This window comes from Mytilus edulis, chromosome 8 (genome assembly GCF_963676685.1).
Source record: "Mytilus edulis chromosome 8, xbMytEdul2.2, whole genome shotgun sequence".
In the NCBI taxonomy this organism is placed as follows: Eukaryota; Metazoa; Mollusca; class Bivalvia; order Mytilida; family Mytilidae; genus Mytilus; species Mytilus edulis.
The window spans coordinates 33,135,816-33,160,226 of NC_092351.1; the positions used below are offsets into that span (position 1 = coordinate 33,135,816).

The 24,411-nt window shown below is 32.2% G+C and overlaps 1 protein-coding gene across 1 annotated transcript in view; it reads right to left on the reverse strand.

The window, feature by feature from the left end:
- Positions 1-1,393: 1,393 nt before the first annotated feature.
- LOC139484042 (chitin synthase chs-2-like) overlaps positions 1,394-24,411 on the reverse strand; it is a 42,772-nt gene continuing 19,754 nt past the window's right edge. Inside the window, exons 2-13 of the mRNA XM_071267764.1 lie at positions 23,923-24,022; positions 21,845-22,014; positions 21,217-21,296; positions 20,612-20,717; positions 17,115-17,268; positions 13,722-13,932; positions 12,670-12,870; positions 11,307-11,591; positions 10,876-10,988; positions 10,356-10,520; positions 1,769-2,004; positions 1,394-1,499 (exon numbers count right to left, since the gene is read on the reverse strand). Coding sequence (XP_071123865.1) covers positions 1,394-1,499; positions 1,769-2,004; positions 10,356-10,520; positions 10,876-10,988; positions 11,307-11,591; positions 12,670-12,870; positions 13,722-13,932; positions 17,115-17,268; positions 20,612-20,717; positions 21,217-21,296; positions 21,845-22,014; positions 23,923-24,022 — 1,927 coding nt within the window. The remainder of the gene's footprint in view (positions 1,500-1,768; positions 2,005-10,355; positions 10,521-10,875; positions 10,989-11,306; positions 11,592-12,669; positions 12,871-13,721; positions 13,933-17,114; positions 17,269-20,611; positions 20,718-21,216; positions 21,297-21,844; positions 22,015-23,922; positions 24,023-24,411) is intronic.

The following is a 24,411-nucleotide window of genomic DNA, read 5'->3' on the forward strand; positions in this document are numbered from 1 at the left end:
TAGTGTTATTTTATTTGTCTTTCTAAATTATTAACGTTTATATAAGTACTTCTTAGTCCATTTTTGGTAATATCCTTAAGACGTGGCTCGGTACTTGTACATCCCGCTATTGTGTTGTTGAGCTGGTGTCATTTTTTGTATTCTTTTGTTTCACTTTTGCATAAGTGCTTTGTCTATATGCCATTTTGTTTTTCCTTGTTGACATAATTGTTTGTTTTTATAGTGATTTATATTATAACACAACGTTGACTGCTGTACCCTATTTTTGACATTTTTACCTTTTTTTCTTTTTATGTCTGTTTGTTTTGTTCTGACATTGTTGTCAATATAATGGAACTTTATGCGATTTTCTTACAAGTGAGAGGTTAAGCTAGCTTTAAAACCAGGTAAAATCTTCTATTTTCTACATAAAAAAATGCCTGTACCAAGTCAGGAATATGATATGTGTTTTCCATTCGTTTGATGTGTGAGCTTTTGATTTTGCCAATTGTTAAGGGACTTTCCGTTTTAAATTTTCCTTGGAGTTCGGTATGTTTTGTTGCTTGCTACGTTTTGTTTTCTTGCGAGCTGGAAACTGACTGCTTGATAAAGGGATTAGGTATTGAAAATCTATTGGAAACTAAACATTTACCCCAACGACACTTACTCAGGAAGTCCTGAATAATTATAAGCCTATTCTATGTTTCTTTGGAATTTCTATCAAATATGAAAAACTAGATCTTCTTTCTCTGTATTGGGTACTTAAAATGCATTAGTTTCCTTACACAGATTTTATATTGCTGTGTTTTTCAAGTTCTCCATGAACACTCACTCTAAATTATTAACATCAGTTTTATCATCAATCAACAATGTATCTTGTTTTAGGGCGGATACATGATTTCAGCTTCCCAATTGTGAGCTTTCATTTCTACGAAGCAACAATCCTACATATTGAGTATATAGCTCCCAGTTGATAAGCATTTCAGTGCTTGTATTTCCTATCATGATTTCCTTGATAGACGATTGTTGTTTACAAGGAATCAGCCGAACCAAGAGTTCTGAGTTCTGAGTTGTGAAGTTGAATTCATCTCTACGAAAAATTTAACGGCCGCCATTACTAGTATAATGGCCGTTATGGAATATCTGTTTCACAAATGACGACAAATAGATTCCAATCACAATCCCGTCCCCTTTTCCTCGAAAGAGACTTTCTGATTTATACTTATCACCGGGTTTGTACTTACATGAGCAACACAACGAGTGTCACATGTGGAGAACAATCTGTCTACCCTTCAGGAGCACCTGAAGTCACTCCAGTTTTTGGTAGGGTTAGTGTTGCTCAAACTTTAGTTTTCTATGTTGTGTCTGTATACTGTTGTTTGTCTTTTTCATTTTTTGCCATGGTATTGTCAATTTACTTTTGACCTATGAGTTTTAAAGTCCCATTGGTACCTTTCACCTCTCCTTTACACAATTCCTTTTTTCCAACTTGTTCTTCACTTCGACATCTATACGTTTTCCTTCAATAGTATACAGATAATATACCCCAAGTAAAGTAATTTTCAGTTTAAGTGCAAACATTTAATAAATTTGAATTTTACCTATACTAATATAATTCGCCGTTGTATCAAAATCGTACAACTTTGACATTACAAAATATGGATATAATACTATACAACACTGACGCTTCTTTTAGATTCAGAAAGAAAATACATAAACTGTCATTCGGAAATTTTCGTTACATTTTAATATACCAAGTGACGGGGTTTTGAAAATTTTCTGTGCATACCTGAACATTGTTCCAATTAAAAATGGGTTATCTGTGCCTTTTGAACTAACAAACCAGCTCAGTATACCATCCTGTTTAGAATTTTTAGAATTGACCGAATGACCATCAACGGGACAAGAATCTCTGGTACCCCAAGATATGTCATTTATGTTTCCCAAAGCGTATATCATTAACAGCATCGACATTGATGGAATTGCCAGGAAATAGATAAAGCCATGAAAAATACAGCCTATTTCCTGAAAAAATTAAACGGATATTAGCTTGTTATATGAATGTATTATATTATAAATGTTTAAATAGTTAAAAGTCAAAAGCCCAAGTCATAGTTGGAATCAAGCATATCTTTTAATTGGAAAATCACTATTAAGTTAAAATAAATAACGTCTAACATACTGTAAAACAAAAAGACTCCGCGCATCAATAAAAATAAGCCATTGATAGAAAGCAAAGAGTTGAGGTATAATACATTTTCAGCAATGACCTAGAAGTGTTCATAATTTTTAAGAACAATTCATCAACCAAGCTTTTCGAAATTGTTTTTTAATTATATGCTTCATATTTTCTTGTGTGTTTATGTCGACAGATGTCTTTTGCAATCTTTCAGTTTAGAAACAAGAGTTCTTTTTTGCATAAATAACAACATGTGTGAAGGTGTAGATGAATATCATAATCACTTCTTAACTACCTAATGTAATGGATGCTTGAATGCCCATTTTTAACTTTAATCGAATCAGTGCCTATTACGGCCAACACGGCATCATTACGGGGAAATTATGGTTTAAACCAGTCATTACGAAACTACCCAAAATTCCAGATAAAATTCCAGATGGGTGACCATTTCGGGAGAAATCACTTCACTGGAAATAAATAAGCATCGTGTACAGAAAATCAACTTCCCAGATTTCAGCAAAAGGCTATAGGTGATTTTAAGAAAATCTATATTTATGATATAAACTAAAGTTTGAATTGTAAACAATCTGATATCAATACAATAATGACATCATTGCTAAGGATTTTCTACAACAGAACAGAATGGCAGGCGGTGGTCTGCAGGATCTGCCAACAATTACCCAACGCAAATTGGATAAAATGGCCAAAAGTGGAGAAGATATGACTAAAGTACTTGTGGACGACATCATACTGTATGAACGTTTGGTGGAAAGGGAAGAATTGTTACTTTTATTGAATTTGATTGCCGGTAATGGATCCGGAGGTAAAGATAATTTTAGAGTTGAATTGCAAGAACTGGATATATATACTCGTATTAATAAAGATTACGAACATAATTCAGGAAACTAGAGATTTGAAACTATAACTATGAAAGAAACAGGAATAAAATCACTTATAACAAAACTGAATGTGACTTAAAAATGTTTGTCGAATGTTGCAAGTCAAATGGTAGAAGACATTAATTTGGATGAATTGGACGGCTTACTTGCCAGATTCCATCTACTCTATGTATGATATTTGTGAATTGACAAATTTCTTTACTTTTTGTAAACATGTTTTGCTTTTTTGGGGGGTGTGCGAGCTGGTGGATTAAGTTAAAATTGTTGTCAAGGCCAGAACGTTGTGGGAATTACTTGTACATTTTATTTAAAAAAAAAAAGAAAATTATCAAAACAGATGTAACAAGTCTAAGAGCAGGGTTTTTTTTCTACTATATGCATATGCATGATGTCATAATAAAACCCATTCAATGAAAAGAACTCCTTCAACCATCAATCGCTACAAGTTTAAGTAAGATATTTGTCATAGGTACTATACATTTGTACAGGACTGGAAAAGTGCATGCATATGTCTCAAAATTTTGCTTTTTTGATTCATAGCTATAGGCTGCAAATTTTACTAATTATCAACAGGCATTGAAATTGATGTTTTAATTTTGTTAGGCACCAGGAGACAAAATGAAAAAAAAAGTAATGATCCAGATACACTGACAGGAGTCAATAACAGTAAATATATATTACTAAAGGACGATAGAATTGTATGTGATATAAAAAAAAATGATGAACCATTTAATCACTTGAGGATAGTACTTGAAGCAAAAACAAAAGAGTTGAAAAGTCAGGGGAAATGAAATAAGAAAAACCGAAAAGATCCCCCTGACGCTGATGAAATTAAAATGTTATATAAGAAGCAGTTACTTGGTGCAGGTTCCTTTCATATTATTATAGACTTAGTTCAAAATCTTTTGCAAATACAACATTTACTATTTCTACCTGTATGTGTTCGAGTAACAGATATTAGAAAACTTGAATGTCCTATTAGTATCCAATAAAATTATTAAATAATGTTAATAAAAAAAAGAAGATATGGTATAATTGCCATGAGACAACTATCCACAAGAAACCAAATGACACAGAAATTAACAGCTATAGATCACCTACGGCCTTCAACAATGAGCAAAGCCCACACCGCACAGTCAGCTATTAAGTACAGCTGTTTGTAAGAACCAGGCAGAGTGCAATACATGATGGTTTCAGATTTTATCAATAATTGGCCTAGTAGAAGCAGTAAATGAATATTGCTCAAAAAAAAATTTAAGTGGGAAAATATGAGTGGTTGCCATGGTAACGGACACTCTATTTTTTGGTCGTTAAGCTTGGTAAAATCTTTCAAAAAACAGCTAAATCACCACAATTCAGAGCCTGCTTATGAATAGAATCATGCATTTTTCATTAATGTTCAAATCTAACATTGATAGAACTTGGTTTAAGCTTCATTTTAGTGAAGATTGCATGTCAACCAAATTTGTAATTTTTTTAAAAATTTTGCGAAAAAATGCATATTTTCAACAATTCTGATATTGGGATTTTTTCGAAATTAACAAATTTTCTCTGGTGTTTTTCAAAAAAGTGCAAATGTGTAGAGAATAGTTAGCACAGTAGTTATGAAGTTTGGATACTACATTACCAAATTGAATTGAAAAATGCGTGGGATTTTCTTCAGTTTTATCACCATAGCAACCGATTTTTTCCTTGGAAACGGAGTTTTATTTGCAGAATATTGCAGTTTAATAGCTTAAATGTCTTGGATTTTTTCATAACCGATATCAAGTGTTGTCGACCTCAATTGTTACCACAGAAACACATATTAACCATAGCAACATCCACTCTGAAACTGCATAAATAGAAATTTATGTAAAAAAATACATAAATAGAGGGTGTTTATTTTCAAATTGGAACATGACTGCATGCTTTGCTTCACTCACAGTCTTGTCTGTTTTTTTCCCTTCAGCTTGTTCAATAAATGAAATATATAATGTAATATTGGGGTTAGAAGGTAAAAAAAAGGGGGGTAGGTTCATTTTTTTTTTAAAGATTTTTTTGAAAAGATAACGTTTGGTCGGCGAGCCTGATTATAAATAGAATCATTTTTTTCTCCCAGAAATTTCTTATATAACATCGATATAACTTGGTTTTAGCTTCAGAGCTAAGTTAAGGTACATTGTAGTTGTCATGTTTTGGGATTTTTGTCAGATTTTGGGAAACCTCAAGTTTTATTCATTTGAATGCCTTAAGAATAAATTTGTAAGGGTTCTGCGGAACCCAGTGTCTCGCCTACTTTTGCTGTAAATCGCAGGCTCAACAAAAATGAGGAAAAAAATCGGTAAAAATATTCCTCTTGATACTATCTTTTGATTGTAAGAAGCTTCTGTCCAAGTTTGGTAAAAATCCAGGATAGTTTATGAATCTAATAAATGTTTTTAAAACGTTTACTGCAGACTGTATGTCATGTTAACTGGAAGAAAATCTAAGTCCATTTAAAAGTAAAATACGGAAAAAATGGATTTTACAAAATTTACTTCTTGATACTATCCTATGATCATAAATAAGCTTCTGTCCAAGTTTGGTAAAAATCCAGCATGCCAAGGGTAGTTTAAGAAAGTTATTAAAATTCTAAAAACTTTAACCACAGAGTAAATGTAATGTTTCCCCGCAAAAAAAAAATAAGTCCATTTATCAGTAAAATACGGAAAAAATAGAATTTTATTTTTACAAAATTTACTTCTGGATACTATCTTATGATCATTGGTATCTTGTAGAGAGTTGTCTTATTAACAATTATACCACATCTTAAGATCAAATGGTCACTTTTAGAAATTTCTTTATAGTTAACCCTCTTAAAGCATTGTGTATACATGTTTCAAGATTTGATTGAGGCAAACTATAATTGCAAAATAGAAACCAATTTTGTGACGACTAATGTACTGACGGACATGGATTAAACCTACTACAACGCCCCCTCCCCCTCCCAAATTGCGGCGCGGCCATAAAAGTGTTTATTTTAGTTTTTGTCATTGTACCTTGAATCGATCAAATGTGTGCACAACGAGTGGGACATCGGAAATTTATTCTTTTTTTTTACACATGGGACAATAAAGTCTTGTATTCATGAATGATTACAACTTGTTGGGACTAGAAAACATTGATAATTACAAAGAAAAATAACATTGGTATGTACTGCGCTGTTTTTAGTGTTGCATTTAATTAAATAAGACCATGTGTGGAATTTGTCTTCAAATTATTACTGTTATTAATCTTGTATTTATGCAAATATTCTCAGCTTAGTGGTTTCATTCCAAATCTCGGGATTAATGCAGTCTTTTATAAAGGTTAGTTACAGAGACAGATACAGAAAATAGGGACGTAATTCATGTAAAGGTTAAAAAACGTTGAGAATAGCAAAATATTTTTTTTGAAATTTGAACCTAAAACAAGATGCTCCACAGGAAGCAGCTTTATACGACCGCAGAGTTCAAACCCTGAACATTGGGGCAAGAATGGACACAACATTCAAGATTGATACAGCTTTAAATTTGAATTGTGATTAAATAGTTGACACAACAAAGGTTTCTAACACATACTGAATGTGGTCTAAGAACTTAAACTTAAAAGCTTTAAATTTTAAATTGGACATTACCTATTATGGTCCAATATCCAAAATCAAAATACATGGTTAGATTCAGCATATCAAAGAACCCCAAGAATTCATTTTTTTATGAAATCAAATAAAGTTCAATTTTGGACCCTTTAGACCTCAATGTGGACCAATCTGATAACCGGTCCCAAACATCAAAAATCTAAATACATGGTTAGATTAAGCATATATCAAAGAACCCCAAATATACAATTTTGTTGAAATCAAACAAAGTTTAATTTTGAACCCCAATTTGGACCAACTTGAAAACTGGGCCTATAATCAAAAATCTAAGTACATGTTTAGATCCAGCATATCAAAGAACCACAAGGATTCAATTTTTGTTGATTTCAAACAAAGTTAAATTTTGGACCACAATTTGGACAAACTTGAAAACTGGGCCCATAATGAAAAATCTAAGTACATGTTTAGATTCAGCATAATTACCAAAGAACCCTAAGGATTCAATTTTTGTTAAAATCAAACTTAGTTTAATTTTGGACCCTTTGGACCTTAATGTAGATCAATTTGAAAACGGGACCAAAAATTGAGAATCTACATACACAGTTAGATTCGGCATATCAAAGAACCCCAATTATTGAATGTTTGATGAAATCAAACAAAGTTTAATTTTGGACCCTTTGGACCCCTTATTCCTAAACTGTTGGGACCAAAACTCCCAAAATCAATCCCAACCTTCCTTTTATGGTCATAAACCTTGTGTTTAAATTTCATAGATTTCTATTTACTTATAATGAAGTTAGGGTGCGAAAACCAAGAAAAATGCTTATTTAGGCCACTCTTTGGCACCTTGTTCCTAAACTGTTAGGACCTCAACTCCAAAAATCAATCCCAACCTTCCTTTTGTGGTCATGAACCTTGTGTTTAAGTTTCATTGATTTCTATTTACTTATACTAATGTTATTGTGTGAAAACCAAGAATAATGCTTATTTGGGCCCTTTTTTGGCCCCTAATTCCTAAACTGTATAAACCAAAACTCCCTAAATCAATCCCAACCTTCCTTTTGTGGTCATAAACCTTGTGTTTAAATTTCATAGATTTCTATTTACCTATACTAAAGTTATGGTGCGAAAACAAAGAAAAATTCTTATTTGGGCCCCTTTTTGGCCCATAATTCCTGAACTGTTAGGACCTAAACTCTCAAAATCAATCCCAACTTTTCTTTTGTGGTCACAAATTAAACCTTGTGTAAAAATTTCATAGATTTCTATTTACTTAAACTAAAGTTATAGTGCGAAAACCAAGAAAATGCTCATTTGGGCCCTTTTTGGCCCCTAATTCCTAAACTGTTGTGACCAACACTCCGAAAATCAATCCCAACCTTCCTTTTGACACACACACACAAACACACACACACACAAAACAAGATTTAATGTTATTGGAATCTTGAACTTATGAGATATATGTAGAACGACGCATAGTAAGGAATAATTCATAATTGATACAATTATTTTGCTTGATAATTTTGATTTGATTATCTTGCCAGTAATAGCATAATTATTTTACCGGGATTAGCACAATTCCAACTTAGCAGATGTATTCTATTTGTCTATTTCGGAGATCCTGAATTTTAATTGCGGGATATTAGTACAACAAAGGAGTTATTAATGATATGTTAATAGCTACATGTATATTTAAAGAGGATTCCATTATACTGGACTTCTGATATTAGCGATCAACAATTGACTATTATTATTTTTTATTAAGTCACCACCAACTTAAAATGTGTTCAATTTGCCTGTCCGTCTATCCGTCCGTCCATTACACTTAAGTTTCAGTTTAGAAATGCTTTGACCAAATGATTCTATTATTGGTTTGTTAATATTATGTTACAGGTCAATTTTGTGATTTATGCTGGAATAAAATCTTAGACGGGTGTGTGCCATAAGAAATTAAGAATTTTCTTACAATTGTTAGGGCCATATCTATCTTGCCTTGCTATAAGCCAGGTTGGCCCAGTAATTGTAAACCCATGGAGTTCATCATCTGCTAACTTCCAAAAATTGATAATCAGATGATGAACTCGGAACAAAGTCCGACCAAATGCAATTATCTTTTTAAGTATCTACTTGTATGCAACATTTAAAAAAATCAACATACCCCCTAACCCCTTCCCCCCTTTCCAACCCCAATGTTACATTATATATTACATTTATTGAACAATCTGAAGAAAGAAAATCCAGACAAGACTGTGAGTGAAGCAAAGAATGAAGCCATATTCCAATTTGAAAATAAACACCCTCTATTTATGTATTTATTTACATAAATTTCTATTTTTGCAGTTTTTAAGTGGATGTTGCTATGGATAATATGTGTTTCCGTGGTAACAATTGAAGTCAACAACACTTGACGATAGTAATTTAAAGTTTGAGTTGGCTTTTATGTATTTTCTTATTGGTTATAAAACTATTCAGGACATTTAAGCTCTAAAACTGCAATATTCTGCAAATAAAAACTCTGTTTTCAAGGAAAAAAATCGGTTGCTATGGTGATAAAACTAAAACAAATCCCATGCATTTTTCTATTTAATTTGGTAAAGTAGTATCAAAACTTCATTACTACAGTGCTAACTATTCTGTACACATTTGCACCTTTTTAAAAAACACCTGAGAAAATTTGACAATTTCGAAAAAATCCCAATTTCAGAATTGTTGAAAATATACATTTTTTCGCAAAATTTTTCAAAAAATATACAAACTTGGTTGACATGCAATCTTCACTAAAATGAAGCTTAAACCAAGTTGTATAAATGTTACATATGAACATTAATGAAAAATGCATGATTCTATTCATAATCAGGCTCTAAAATGTGGTGATTTAGCTGATTTTTGAATGATTTTACAATGCTTAACAACCCAAAAATAGTGTGTCCGTTACCATGGCAACCACTCATATTTTCACACTCAAAATTATTTTTTGAGCAGTATTCATTTATTGCTTCTATTAGTCCAATTATAGATAAAATCTGGAACCCCTCATATATCACATGTATATGGCACTCTGCCTGGTTCTTATAAAGAGCTGTACTTAAAGGCCCCGAAATCACAAATGCAAAACGATTCAATCGAGAAAACTAACGGCATAATTTAGGTACAAAAAAATGAACGAAAAACAAATATTTTACAGCAACAAACGACAATCACTGAATTGCACGCTCCTGACTTAGGACAAGAACATACATACAGAATGTGGCGGGATTAAACATGTTAGCGGGATCCCAACTCTCTCCCAAACTGGGATAGTGGTGTAACAGTACAACATAAGAACGAACTATAAAAATCAGTTGAAAAATACATTTATGTTATGGCCTTTAACATGAAGTTAAGTTTTCCTTGTTTTTCAATAAGTCTTTAAGTTTAATTTTGCACATTAATTCTAGTTTGCTATGATGATATTAATGGATTTCAATTATTTCTCGGCGTTGCCTCGTGCAACTGCAGATAAACATCCCCAACCATATTACCGACCTTTGACACATAACAGGGACATTATGCAAGCACCCATTAATTAATACTATTATATAGATTCATGCCGTACGAACTTCAAGAATATTTTATTTGATAGAATTGATAACCTTGACATACGAAAATAAGAGATTCAAAGACATAATGTATAATACTTTTTAGATTTAATATACTATACCTGTGGATGTAGCATGGCTGACAGAACAAATGCAGAAGCAACAAACAAAAGGAAAATTGTAGTCACGGAACACCATTGAGCTACTACAGCTTCCTTAATCAGTCCTACAATCACGATCATCATGACCAGAGCGTATAGTATTGATACGATGGCTGCATATGCCAACTACAACATTAAATACTTAATACACAATTGATATAAAAAATACAGCTTTAAATCGGTCAAAATGATCCAAAATTACTCGTCTTTCGTCATTATATTAAAAGCTTGATCAATCTTAGTATCTTCATCAATGTTTTATGTAAATTGGGTTTGACAAATTAAGTTACATTAACATGTGACTACAATCAAAATGTAATCGACTTATTTTATATCTTATAAATCACATAAAATTAACTAACATAACAAAATTCTCTGTATAAACTATCAATGTTAAATTCCAGGTTGATTAGAATGTCTACAGATATAGTAAAACAATGATGACATGTTTTAATTAAACACATTACTTTGAAGCTCTTACCTGCGTTTGTTTCTTCGAACTAAAACAAAGAAAAACCATAATGGCGACAGGAATAAGATTTACAACAAATGCTGTCCAAGGCTGTATTGTTGGAAAGGCTGTGTACATTGCACCTGATAAAATTTTTAATCTTTATAATGAAACATAGATATCAGATAGAACAAAAATGTCGATGATTTTGAACGCGTTTTTTGTTTAATACATCGTTTTGTCAATGAAATTCCCCACAACAAAAGTGTTCTAACATGTAACAAAACAGTAAGCTCCACTTTATTTGAAAATCGGGAAAACGTTGAATTACAAATCAAGCGAATTATTGACTTTAAAAATGCGTTATTCATTTACCAGCCGCTATAATGAGGACAATGCTCCAGCCACTTTTCATTCGAATTAAAGTGAGATCGTTAATTTGAATAAAAGAAAAGTATTACCTAGCATCATCAAAAGAATAGTTCCAGGTGTAAGAAGTGACGTTATCAGCAGAAATGTCTGATATGCTACACATATAATTGATATGTCATCATTTTTTGTAACCACTTTCTTCCAGTCAAATATCAAATCAATAATGTTTGCCATCGTTGAAGGAGACCAGCGACGGCGTTGGTTATAAAACACATCAAATCCCTCTGGTGCAAAGGTTAAAGCGTCAGATGCAGCCACGTATTCTACTTTATATCCTTGTTTCAAAAGAAGTGTGCATAACCATCTGTCTTCGCCTAGTCATTAAATAAAAATGATGAGCTATTTGCGTTGTTATACTGTTTGGGGTAGCACAACAATTTAAGGATATGAAAGGTACAGTTTGAGAACACATACAATCCAAAATGTACGCCTATATCTACAACATTCTTACACTGAGTATTTCTAAGAATGCACTTCCCGTTTAAAAAAATACGGTGTTATTTTTCTTATTGTTACAGCAAGTCTGGGCCTATTATAGCTGACTATGCGGTATGGGCTTTGCTCATTGTTGAAGGCCGTACGGTGACCTATAGTTGTTAATGTCTGTGTCATTTTGGTCTTTTGTGGAAAGTTGTCTCATTGGCAATCATACCACATCTTCTTTTTATATATTCATTTTATACACTCTTTCTTGTCTATTTCTTAATTGGACTCTTAGTGTAGTAATCATTTCTATGGTAGACAAAGATATTCATTGTGCGACAATTGAGGTAAACAACAGTACAGCATAGTGCCATAAATGAGTCAACTTTTTTAATGGACGCCATAATGAACAAAACTGTTATATGAACTTTGAATAAAAACTAATATTTTTTTATATTTTGTTATGCCACCCTTCTGAACTAGAACTTGTCTGCAGCGACGTGGAAGGCTTGAATAAAGTCTCTGAATATAAAATAATGGCACTTCTAACCAGGCACGCAATAATTCAGACTTCATGTCTTGAACGTTATGAACTAGATGAAGTCTATTTTTGTTTATCTTATACTTAATCAGAAGCCATACATTTTCAATCGGGCTCAAAACTGGTGATTACACAGGCCAGGTAAGTTGCGGTATTTGCTTTTTCATTCTTCTACAACCCTTCATAAACTAGGATAAGGATATACTAGCTGTAACAATGGTTTTTTTTCGAAAGTATTGGTTCTCAATGATCTTCAACTTCTTACTTTATTTTGCCTTTTTTTTACTTTTTGATTCGATCGTCACTGATGAGTTTTTGTAGACGAAGTGCATAATTGTTAACATAATATATATTATTAGTTTATTTGGTAAAATAGTTTTGTACATTTAATTGTTATAATGGCATACATATGTAACTATGTCTTATACCTTGATCATACTGAACATGCTGATATGCTTTGGTAGGAACTGCTGTATACTTTGCCATCACATTTTCGTCCATAAGAGCAGAGCCACGGAACAGACTGAAACATCCAGGACTACATAACACACATCCAACCATATTTTCTGCAGCTTTTTGTAACCAGTGGCTTATAGCATACTCAAATTTTTGATACCAAACCATTGGACCTTTTTAATACATCATATATAATATGTAATTATAACTAAATAATCAAAAACAGTAAGACAATTCGTATTACAAATTATCGTACACAGCTACTTTTGCATAGGTACTATTTCTGTACTAAAAAAAATGCAGTACTGGAAATTTACTTTTAATATTTAGTACTGTTTCTTTACTTTAAAACTATTGTAATATTTAGGTACTTGTATTTTACAGTACTTGATTTGTACTAAATATTTTGGTACAGAAATAATACAATAGTCCATGTTTGAAAATCATAACTTTGAGAGATTTGAAATAGAAAAAACTTTCAAAATGCTGAAAATGTAACGGTGGTAACCAAAAATCTGTAGTACCTAAATTTCAAGTACAAATAAAGTACTGTAAAATACAGGTGCCTAAATATTACAATAATTTTAGAGTAACAAAATAGTACTGAATATTAAAAGTAGATTTCCAGTACTACACATTTTTAGTACAGAAATAGTACCTATGCAAAAGTAGCTGTGTAAGACATTCAAATAAAGAAAAAAGAAAAAGACACAGCGGTATGAAAAGTAATAAAGAATAATTCTACTTCATATCATCAAGAATGTCAAGTGGAATGGGAGGATACGATTTTGAACACCAAATGTATGACATGTTAGTTGCTCTAACGCTGAATATGGTTTCTAAACATTCTACATACCGAACAAAAAATGATTGCTATTCATTATTTATTATTTTCATTCTGATGAATGAAAAAACTAAAAAGAAATTACAGAAACTCTTCATGCACACCAGCAAAAACAGAAGTGAATTTCCAAATACATTTCTATCATTTCAAAATACACCAAACTCGCGAATCTTTTATTACCATTGCCAATTGGATGGATTCGTCCACATGCCGCACCAACTTTCAAATTTTTCTTCATTCGGTCTATTAATAGATGTACAGCACGCGGCTGAAAATCAACATCTCCGTCAAGTGCAAGGATGAATGTATTCTGGGCGATAATTTTCTTTTCCTCGTCGTCTTGTTTTAGTAATGATAGTTTGTAACCAAGGAAGTAGTACATGTACATGACCTAATAATATAATTGAAGATACAAGTTAATCAGTTTTGAATCCGTCCCGCATAAAGAGGCAATGATACACACAAGACAAGAACACTCATAAAGCAGTTTACAAAACAGTTGTCCGAAATCTAAAGTCTGAGCATCACGAACCGCACAAAACAATAGTCGATCAATTCAGATGCTGCTTCCGCCATCAGGTTTACTTTTCATTGCAAGTACTTTATCTATTTAACATACAGTCTTTTAACTTTCATATCAACTTAATATCATATCATGTTGTTTAAAGCTTTTATGTGTTTAAATAATTTACATTTAAAGCTGTCCTTTAAAGAGATATGACATGAACCAAACTATTTAATCATACATAACTTCATCAAAAACATTGATAGCAGTATAAATTTCAAGTAATTGTTAAAATATGTACTTAAATGCATCGATCTTTCAAAAAAAGAGGGACGAAAGATACCAAAGGGACAGTCAAACTCATAAATCTAAAACAAACTGACAACGCCATGGCTAAAAATGAAAAAGACAAACAGAAAAACAATAGTACACATGACACAACATAGAAAACTAAAGAATAAACAACACGAACCACACCAAAAACTAGGGTTGATCTCAGGTGCTCGAATATTACTAACAAAACGCATGATGAAAAATGGTTGTGTTTGCGGTGTTTGTATACAATAAAGGAAGTAAGAAGATAATTGATTTAGAGTATCCCGTTTTTCGAACGTTGCTAACTTCAACTACCAATTATGTATTTTCAAGGCAGCTAAATCAAACTGCAACATATACATTGAGATTGAAAATTTTCTATTTTCAAGGCAGCTTAATTCAAGTGCAACCTATACATTGGGCTGCAAAAGTTTCTTATCATCTACATCCGATTTCACCTGGAAAGATGCACGCTTGATAAAGCTAGTTGGTCTAGCGAAATATTGCGATTATATATACAAAAGAGGCACTATTCTATACCCCTCTTTCTTTCTTTTTTTTTAAAGAAATGCATAAACGAAAAGGAAATGATATACTTCTAGACTATACAATTATAGAGAAAAAGCTTAAATTTGCCTCTAACTTTGAATCAATTTTAAGTGAGTTTTATCTCCCAAAACTTTCAGTCTACTGCTACAAAAACTGTTAAAGAAATACAAATAATAGTAAAACAGGCAATGTTAGAAGGGTGTGAATCATATCTTGTACATTCTAATATTGCAATCCGAATACATTTGTATATAATTAGTGACAAAATTTAGACAAGGTTAACCCTCACCTAATATAATTTTGTTGATACTTTTAGAATAAAAATAAAATATAAGATATGTACAATGTCTAAACCATAAGATGATGAAATCCGACTTTTTCAAAGTGTAAAATAAATAACAAATTAATAAAGTGTAATTTGGAACCAAACATTTAAAAGACATTTAAAAAAACAAATGTTTTAATATTTCACCAATATTTCACTCATAAGTACCCTCAGATTTCGAAGCAGTCAAGGTCTTCATCATTAGAGTCGAAGAAGAAACTTCAGAATAAAAATATGAGTGTTGTAATAAATTTGCTTATTGCAATAAACAAATGAAATGCTCAAAAGAGAGAGAGAGGGTTGAAATTTGGGAATTTAATTATTACTTTGCCTATGATAACGAGTATGTTATACTATATATGTGATGACTGAATAAATAGTCAACGATTAATCTTACAGGGCGATGGATCATGTAATATGATTCTGTACACTACAAAATATAATATATAACAAGTCAAAAAGAGTACAACATCACCATTAAATAACTATAAAATATACAAATATTAGATATTTCGGATAACAGATATCCTTCTTCGGTAATTGCACAATGACAAATGAATCATGTCAATTCAAATTGAGACTCTATCAAAATCTTGATTTATCAAGATTTTGATAGAGTCTCAATTTGAATTGACATGATTCATTTGTCATTGTGCAATTACCGAAGAAGGATATCTGTTATCCGAAATATCTAATATTTGTATATTTTATAGTTATTTAATGGTGATGTTGTACTCTTTTTGACTTGTTATATACTATATATGTGTATATATATAATTTGACTTTTTAAAATTATTTCAACATAATATATTCTTTTCTTGACTAATTTTAACAATTTTACCTCGTAACCTTTTAATTTTAGGCGACTGTCATACATGTGAGAGGTATAGCTAGCTTTAAAACCAGGTTTTATCCACCATTTTCTACATAAGGAAATGTCTGTACCAAGTCAAGAATATGACAGTTGTTTTCCATTCCTTAGATGTGTTTGAGCTTTTGATTTTGGAAATTGATAAGGGACTTTTCATTTTGAACAGTTTTGAAAATGGGGTTCGGTATTTTTGTTGTTTTACTGTTTACATTTGCTTGTTAGATTGAAAGTTCATTTACTAAAAAAACATCACAAAATAAATGTTGATAGTAGTAGGGAAGAAGTAAACAATTGATATTTTATTCAGACATGTTTTAAAAGCCGTATGTTTCTGTTTATTCAACTGTAACATATCTATGATAAAAATCCTATAAATTGAAGAAAAAAGAAAGTGTAGTATGTTTATAAGTTGAAGTGTGATGATGTATGGTTTAAAAAATCAAACATGCATCTCTTACGAAAGCTTTATTTTAGCTTTTCTCTCGTTGTGTATACTTGAGGTGTCTAAAACGGTACTGTAATAGTGAGAAAAAAAACTGATTTCAGTGGATTATCAATAATTTGAAACTAACAGTATTATTTTCTTATTTGAAAAAGAAAGAAACTACAGATAGCGTGAAGAATACATTTTCTTTTCTTTGTTATTTTCCACACACAAAGGCTTAATAATATGACGAAATGCATTGTCTTCCCGGATTGTCTTACGTTTAGAATTTATCGGAAATACTGTACATCATGTAATTGCGCAGAACGGTGATCGACATCTCCCAATTTGAGATTTGTTTTGGCTAGGAACCAGTGACGTCATCAAGACCACATATGGTCTCTATATTGTTACAAATCATTGATAATGACACGGGATGCAAACAAATGGCGATTGACCAGGTTTTTACTTCAAAGGTACACGATGCATGTTTTACAACTAATAATTATTGATTTATATTCAGAAAATAATTCCATAAAAATCGTGTCGCTTTTTTTTCAATAACATCTCTTTTTAAATAATACCTGGCTCCATCGTTTCTTCTTACGAATTTTCTTTTCATCTTTTAAATGTGCAACAAGCTTGTTTCCCCCTGGTAAATCCCAGATAAGTTGAGCTCCATATGGGGTTTCTATCTGTTTAGGATCCGATATTGATACATATTTATCGTACACAATGCTGTTAAGAGAAACATTGTTTTACATTTTTTTTAAGTTGGCTACAAAGTGTGATTTTCAAACTAGCGATACTAATAAACCAATTTTGAGCTGCACCCGTCATTTTGATCTGAACAACTCTAAAAAGACTGAACAATATTTAATACAATCATTGCCAGTGTTTCGGTTTAGTTTCACACTTATCCACTGTAGTAAGTTCAGTACTGTAAGTTACTGGTAAAGGAATAAGTTTTAATTGTGCGGTGTAATTTATAAGTAAATACTTAATATGTGGCAAGATTGACAAATATTTTATAATGATTCTTTACAATTGTGGCAGTAATCCACTATACTTATAACTATGGTCACAAGTCAAAATTCAAGTTTTTACCAAATAAAAAGGAGGGAAGCATTTCATTGATTGATTGTTGGTTGCTTAACGTCCAGTGGCAAATATTTCATGCATATTCAGGACGAGAACAAGTTCACAATAAATACATTAGGTAGGTTGATACGATAGAGGCCATCTGGGATGTTGGTCGGGAAAATTTGGACTGCCACTGGAAAAGGAGGGTATATTGGATAGGGACAGAAATTTTGCCTTGCAACAGGCCACCTACGGACCCCTCAAAGAGTTGTTGCAAGGGTTCTTAACGCTCTTTACACGAGGCATCGGATTTAACGTCCCCCCCCCTTCTGACCGGACGTGACTGCGAACTTGATACATCCCGCACAGCCAAACGGACGCCCCACTTCGGCCAGCGTTTTACTGCCGGTCGGGAGAAGACCAAATGACCATATTTCTATAACCCAGTCACCCTTGTTATTTCATTTATTTCATGAAGCATTTCATCAGCTATGATATAAATTTCCTTCCATGTTTGTATATAGGTTCAAGATGATGATGACAATTATCAAGTTAATCAAATTTTTAATGTGTAAAACACTGGAAGTGAAATGAATTTTTCGTTTGTTTACATTTTGTTGTACAAGTGTTACGGCAGTGAATGTATGTAATTACTCATGGCTTACCTTCTACATGCTATATATCATGTAATTCCCGTATTAAGGATCATTTCTTGTAACAAAATATTCATATCTAAACGTCTGATATGCCTGATATACATAGGAAAATACTTCAACAGCAATTGTTTATTTACGGAGACTTTGTCGTCTGCCATTTTGTGGAGACCGAAACATGTGTTTTGATATCTTTAAATACCAATTCGTCCCCTGGACAATTGATCTAATATTGTATTTTTAATACCCCAGATAAGATATTTTATAAGTATACCCTGCCGGACACAAATATATCGTAAATATTTAGATGGTTGAAATGAACTATGTTGTATGTTATTTACGTATTATGTACTAACGCAGATCGTCTGCTAAATCAATGCGCGCGCAGTGATGTCCGATTGTTTATTTCAAGCTTCTTTATCGATGCTGTAGCTTTGTTTTGATATTTTATGTATAGGAACAATGTTCGGACAACTTAAGATAATATGTATAATATGTTTTTCATTATCTGAAATTTTTAGTTCCGGCTTCCCGGAAAGGGCAAGTTTCCATTGGATTAGTATGTCACGTGACAATTACAATTTAGTATATAAACGCGCGAGCACCCAGCAATGGCAGATAGCCCAAAGTTTTGCTGGCGGCAAGTTCAAAACTTGAAAAACAAATAAAGCAATAATAACCTTTAGGTGAGAATTAGGATAACATAATGAAGTTTAATGATATTTAATTAGCCGTCTTTTGTACAGTAAGCCATCTCCCACCACGTCGGACACCACAAATATGTATTTAAGGATTTATGATTCAGTACACTTGAACGCAACTGTTTATTTATATAGTTTTACGATGTTATAATGTTACATACTTTTAACAGTGAACAAATAAAAACTGTTAACATTGGAAAGATATCTTTACTTTATTAAACTTGGACACATACAAAAAGCACATGAACTTACACTGATGAAAACAATAGATGTCGGAGGACGCTCGTTCAAACATAAAAACTATGGAAAGCCGTTAAGAACGAAATTAGCTCAATAACACGCGAATACAAGGGATCGCTCAATACATACATATTAAACATTCCGAACACCATACCTGACAAGTAATTTAGGAAGTTTAATACAAATGTAGAGTTGCTACATGAGTCACATACTGTATTTAAGTGTTATTAAAGTAAACTACCGAGTATAGGACGGGATGCTCTCGGGTGGCTTACAGTACTGTTTAGACTAGACGCTTGCAGTTAATATAGATCTGGTCAGCCTATGATCAGACTATTCAATAGTTGTTGTTTACCTGCTAACTTCAACATTATACTGAATTGTTTGAAAAGCTACTGAACAATACTGAATTAAATGATACTGATTTGTCTGAACAGTACTGAAAGACTGAGCATGACTAAAACTTTCTTGTTCAGATTTTTCAGTTGATGATAAGATCACAATAGCCGTTTCAGACTTCAATTTATTTGCTAGTGTATCAAACAAAAGTGTGAAAGTTCATCTTGTTACTTGTATTCGAATTAGATATATCAGCGGTTTTATACTTCCATGAGCAACACGACCGATACGACATGTGGAACTAGGTATGATAACCCTTTCAGAGCACCTGATATCATCGCCGATTTTCGGTATGGTTCATGTTGCTCAGTCATAAGCTTTCTTTGTTGTGCTTTGTATATTGCATACTGTTGTTTGTCTAGGGTTTTTTTTGCCATGACGTTTGCAGTTTATTTTTGTATTATGAGTTAGAATGTTTAACTGAATCTCATTCAAATTGTAAACATACAGCTTGAATTTGCGACAGGCCTAGGGAGGAGACATTTAGGGACAAAAATACAGATTGAACGCTCTGCTACTGGATCGAAACTGAACATTGAGTTTCTAGATAAAACGTTTTGGAAAACGCACCAGTACATGTACATTCTTGTTATACATATATATTTTGGATAAATGAACTGTGATGTAAAAAATAAGAATCGCTTTGAAATGTAAGTCGAAGCTGAAATGGTTGGAAAAGAAATTGTTCTCTAAACATTACGAGATTAGTAATCAATGATATCAATACAACGTTCAAATATGACGTCATGAATTATTTTTGATGGTTATAATGCATTGTAGTTGTAAATTAAATTCGTTGTAGTTGTAAATTAACTGTGTACAAAACATTGCATTTTTCGAAAAAACTGTCGAATTTCTACACACATGAATAGATTTCCTTAGCTTTTCTACCGTGTTTGAATCGAGCGTCACTGATGACTCTTTTGTAATAGAATAGAGTTCTAAATATTACACCTGGTATCTATTATTTTATCGAATTAAGTGAATACGAATTTATATGCTTACGATGTTGCATCTCTGACGCATTTGATAAATGTCCGCACATATTCATTAACTGTATAGCTCTCTTTTTCAACGTCATATTTGAAAGCATCGTCAAAGAAAACATGTGCTGAAAAAGTAATTAAATTGTTAGTTACAATGTATGAATCGACATAAAAATAGTTACCAAACGGCAAAGAACACCACGAAGGTCATACATTTATTTACATTTCTAGTTGTCTATCCTTAATGATAAAAGTTTGATGATTTTTTTTTATGAAATGTATAATTCAGAACCACAAGTCTCTTAGTAGACACTAATACTACACAAGAAAATCATACCTTGAATATTTGTTTTTACTTCTTTTGAAGACAAGTCTACATAATTTTATATATGACATTCAACGTCGGTTGTTGGCCTCGGTGAATATCATATCTCTGGGGTTGATAAATCATTGTACCAACCTCATCAAAAGTCAATAATTGTATAATATTGATATGCTAATTGCATTTAGTGTTTTATTACAACAATGAAAAAATGAAGTAAAAATTTCATGAACATGCGGTGAAACTCGATATCGTAAGAATTCAACAAAACATTTGATAATTTTCTATTATTAACAGCATACCTTGCATTTCATAATAGTCTGGATCATAATCCACAAATTGATCTGTGACGTTTCTTCTTGCACTTTGATCCTCGTCTGTTCTGTTTTAGAAAAGAAAAACAAAATCTGAAAATTAATAAATGTGCACAAATTGTGTGATAAAGAACAGGTAACTTTTACTTTCGAACAAACTTTTCTGTTCATTAAAATACTTAAGTGAGAGCGTTAGCGCTATAAAACCAGGTTTGATCCACCATTTTCTACATTTGAAAATGCCTGTACCAAGTCAGGAATATGACAGTTCTTGTCCATTCGTTTTTGATGTGTTTTGTTATTTGATTTTTGCCATGTGATTATGGACTTTCCGAATTTATTTTCCTCTAAGTTCAGTATTTTTGTGATTTTACTTTTTATCATTTGAAAATAGTCCGAGACAGAACTGAAATAAGCCAGCAAGCAAAAAGGCAGTGGACATTAAGATAAGTTGAACAATATGGAAAACCAAGACATACGTAAATAAATGAAGAAAGACCGTATCAAAGCTATTTCATTTTAGTACAGGGGTGCAAATTTTAATCTGATAAAGGCGAAACATGCGTGTAACGAAGTACAATGTTAGCCTCGTGTCTTTTGTAAGTTTTTTTGACACCTAATTATAGACTTCAGAAGTTGTATCATCTCATTTCGTTCTTCATGCCACATAGTTGCGCACATGTATATCATTGGCGTTTTGACTTTCCTCTTTGATGACCAGTCATCTGTAGGATTATAGTCTGTATCATCCACAGATTTTGGTAGTTTGACTTTGGAAGCTTCGTTCTGTAAAAGAGAAACTGTAATTTGAACCGAAATGTCAAGATATGTATTGTATTTCTTCTCTCGCTCTGGCCTAAAATATAATTACTTGACTACGTATATATAGTATTAGGTCACTAGCACACTGTTTTACTATTAGTATCGATAAAGATAAAAAAAAATATATTTGGAGTTTTCTCTTTGTAAAAAAATTTCTAAATAATTTTTCACAAAGTATATCCTAAGATACAATAAATCAAGGTAATTAATTATGAAATCTAACACACCTTTCAGCTGATAATAACAACACTAAATATATTTATATAAGCATATTGCCGTATGTTTGTTTATTCCAAATTGGCTAGATGTAAAAGGGGAGGGTTGAGATCTCACAAAACATGTTTCTATGTTTTAATGTTACACTAATATTTCAGGTTAAGGTGAAGGTTGGCAACTGTTAAAACGTTTAAATCCGCTGCATTTGTTTGCATCCGTCCTAAGTCAGGAACATGTTGTTCGGTGGTTGTCGTTTGTAGAATGTGGTTCATAAGTGTTTCTCGTTTCTCATTTTTTATATAGATTAGACCGTTAGTTTTCCTGTTTGAATTGTTTTACACTAGTATTTTTGAGCCATTTATAGCTTGTTGTTCGATGTGAGCCAAGGCTCCGTGTTGTATGCCGTACTTTGACCTATAGTTGTTTACTTTTTACACATTGTGACTTGGAGGGAGAGTTATCTCATTGGCACTCATACCACATCTTCTTACTTCTATTAACCTCGCCGAGATTTTGCGCCTGTCCCAAGACAGGCACCTCTGGCCTTTGTAAGTCTTGATTGTTTTAATTAATTTTGGTTCATTTATATGTTTCGTAGTTAAGTGTGATGTCCAGTTTTGATCAACTAATATACATTATTGTTTATGGGCCAGCTGAAGCTAGTCTCCGGGTGAAGAACTTTTTTTGCTGTGTTGAAGACCTATTGGTGGCCCAGGACTGTTTTATGCTCTTTGGACGGGTTGTTGTCTCTTTGAAGCATTTCCCTTTTCCATTCACAATTTAATTCCTATAATTGTTCGAGAGGGAGTTCAATTTTTGATCTGTATATATACTCTTTTAGCCGAGAGAAGCAGGAGCAATGTTAATTCGTTTTCCGTTTGCACTATTCTGTTTGATTTTTTCGAATATTCATTTTTTACGTATTTTCTTATTTAAAATAAGTATTATTGCGTAAACAATTAAATTATTAGAACTATCTGTATATGATTCGAATATAGTATCCTTTATTAAATTTATTAAAATTACAAAATTGTAAGTTTTTGACAACTGTTTCTATCAATGGTTTAACATTGTAACATTAATAAAAGAATGCTCAAGAGTTTTGATATTGTTATCTTCATCACATAATTGAAATATTTCGTTTAACATATGCTCTATTTGAAGTCTGTTCTCGGTATGTAATATACATACATTTCCATTGACATTCTTTTAGTTTTCATTTTAGTTCCACTTTACTGAGAATCGGTCAAATTTTGTCCCAATTTATGTATACACTAAATATTATTATTATTGTGTTAGTATTAATCAAAATCCATTATCCAGAAACATGAAATAACGATTAATATAACATGCTTTCGAACAATTCAAGAAAACAAGGCGCAAAATCTTATCGAGATTATTTAGTACACTGTAAGTCAATGAACTTTTTGCCCATCATATATAATTTCAGCGCTAGCACAAGTGATATGATAGAATACATATGTTTAGTTTTTAAGGTTCCTAATTGCTGCATCATTACGTGTTACCATGGTTACGTGTGCATATCCGAATCGCCAGTGTTTTTATATGAAAACATTTTAAATGTATATGCATTGCTTTACAATATAACCTTTTTACCCCAGACACTTTAAATAAAGTATGGAAAACTTAAATTACCGAGTGTGTTGTGATTTCATAATCGTGTTCACGGTACCGTCTATTCAATAACAGGGACAGGTCTAGAAAAATACCACAATACATAGGTTTAATGAATAATCTGAAAAAAATAAAAAAAATATTCCTTGAGTACTGTATTACTAATCGCAATTCCTATAACTAACCTTTACATCGGCGAGGGACAAGGAACAGTTTGAGGCGGGGGCGGAGAGGGGGCCAAGGTGCGGTTGGAGGCGATATACGTCAATGATAACCCAAACGACAAGAACAACCAACATATTTTTATATGGCAAAACAATAGACAGGTGTCTATATATATATGCAAATGTGCATACCATCTTGGTTTTTATAGGTTTTATCTTAAAAATAATTCTAATCATAATTAGCAAAGTATCACAATTTGCATGACGAGAACAAAAAAAAAAAAAAAAAAAAGACAAAAAACAAAAACAAATAAATATTACCAAACTGTGACTAAAATGACAATAC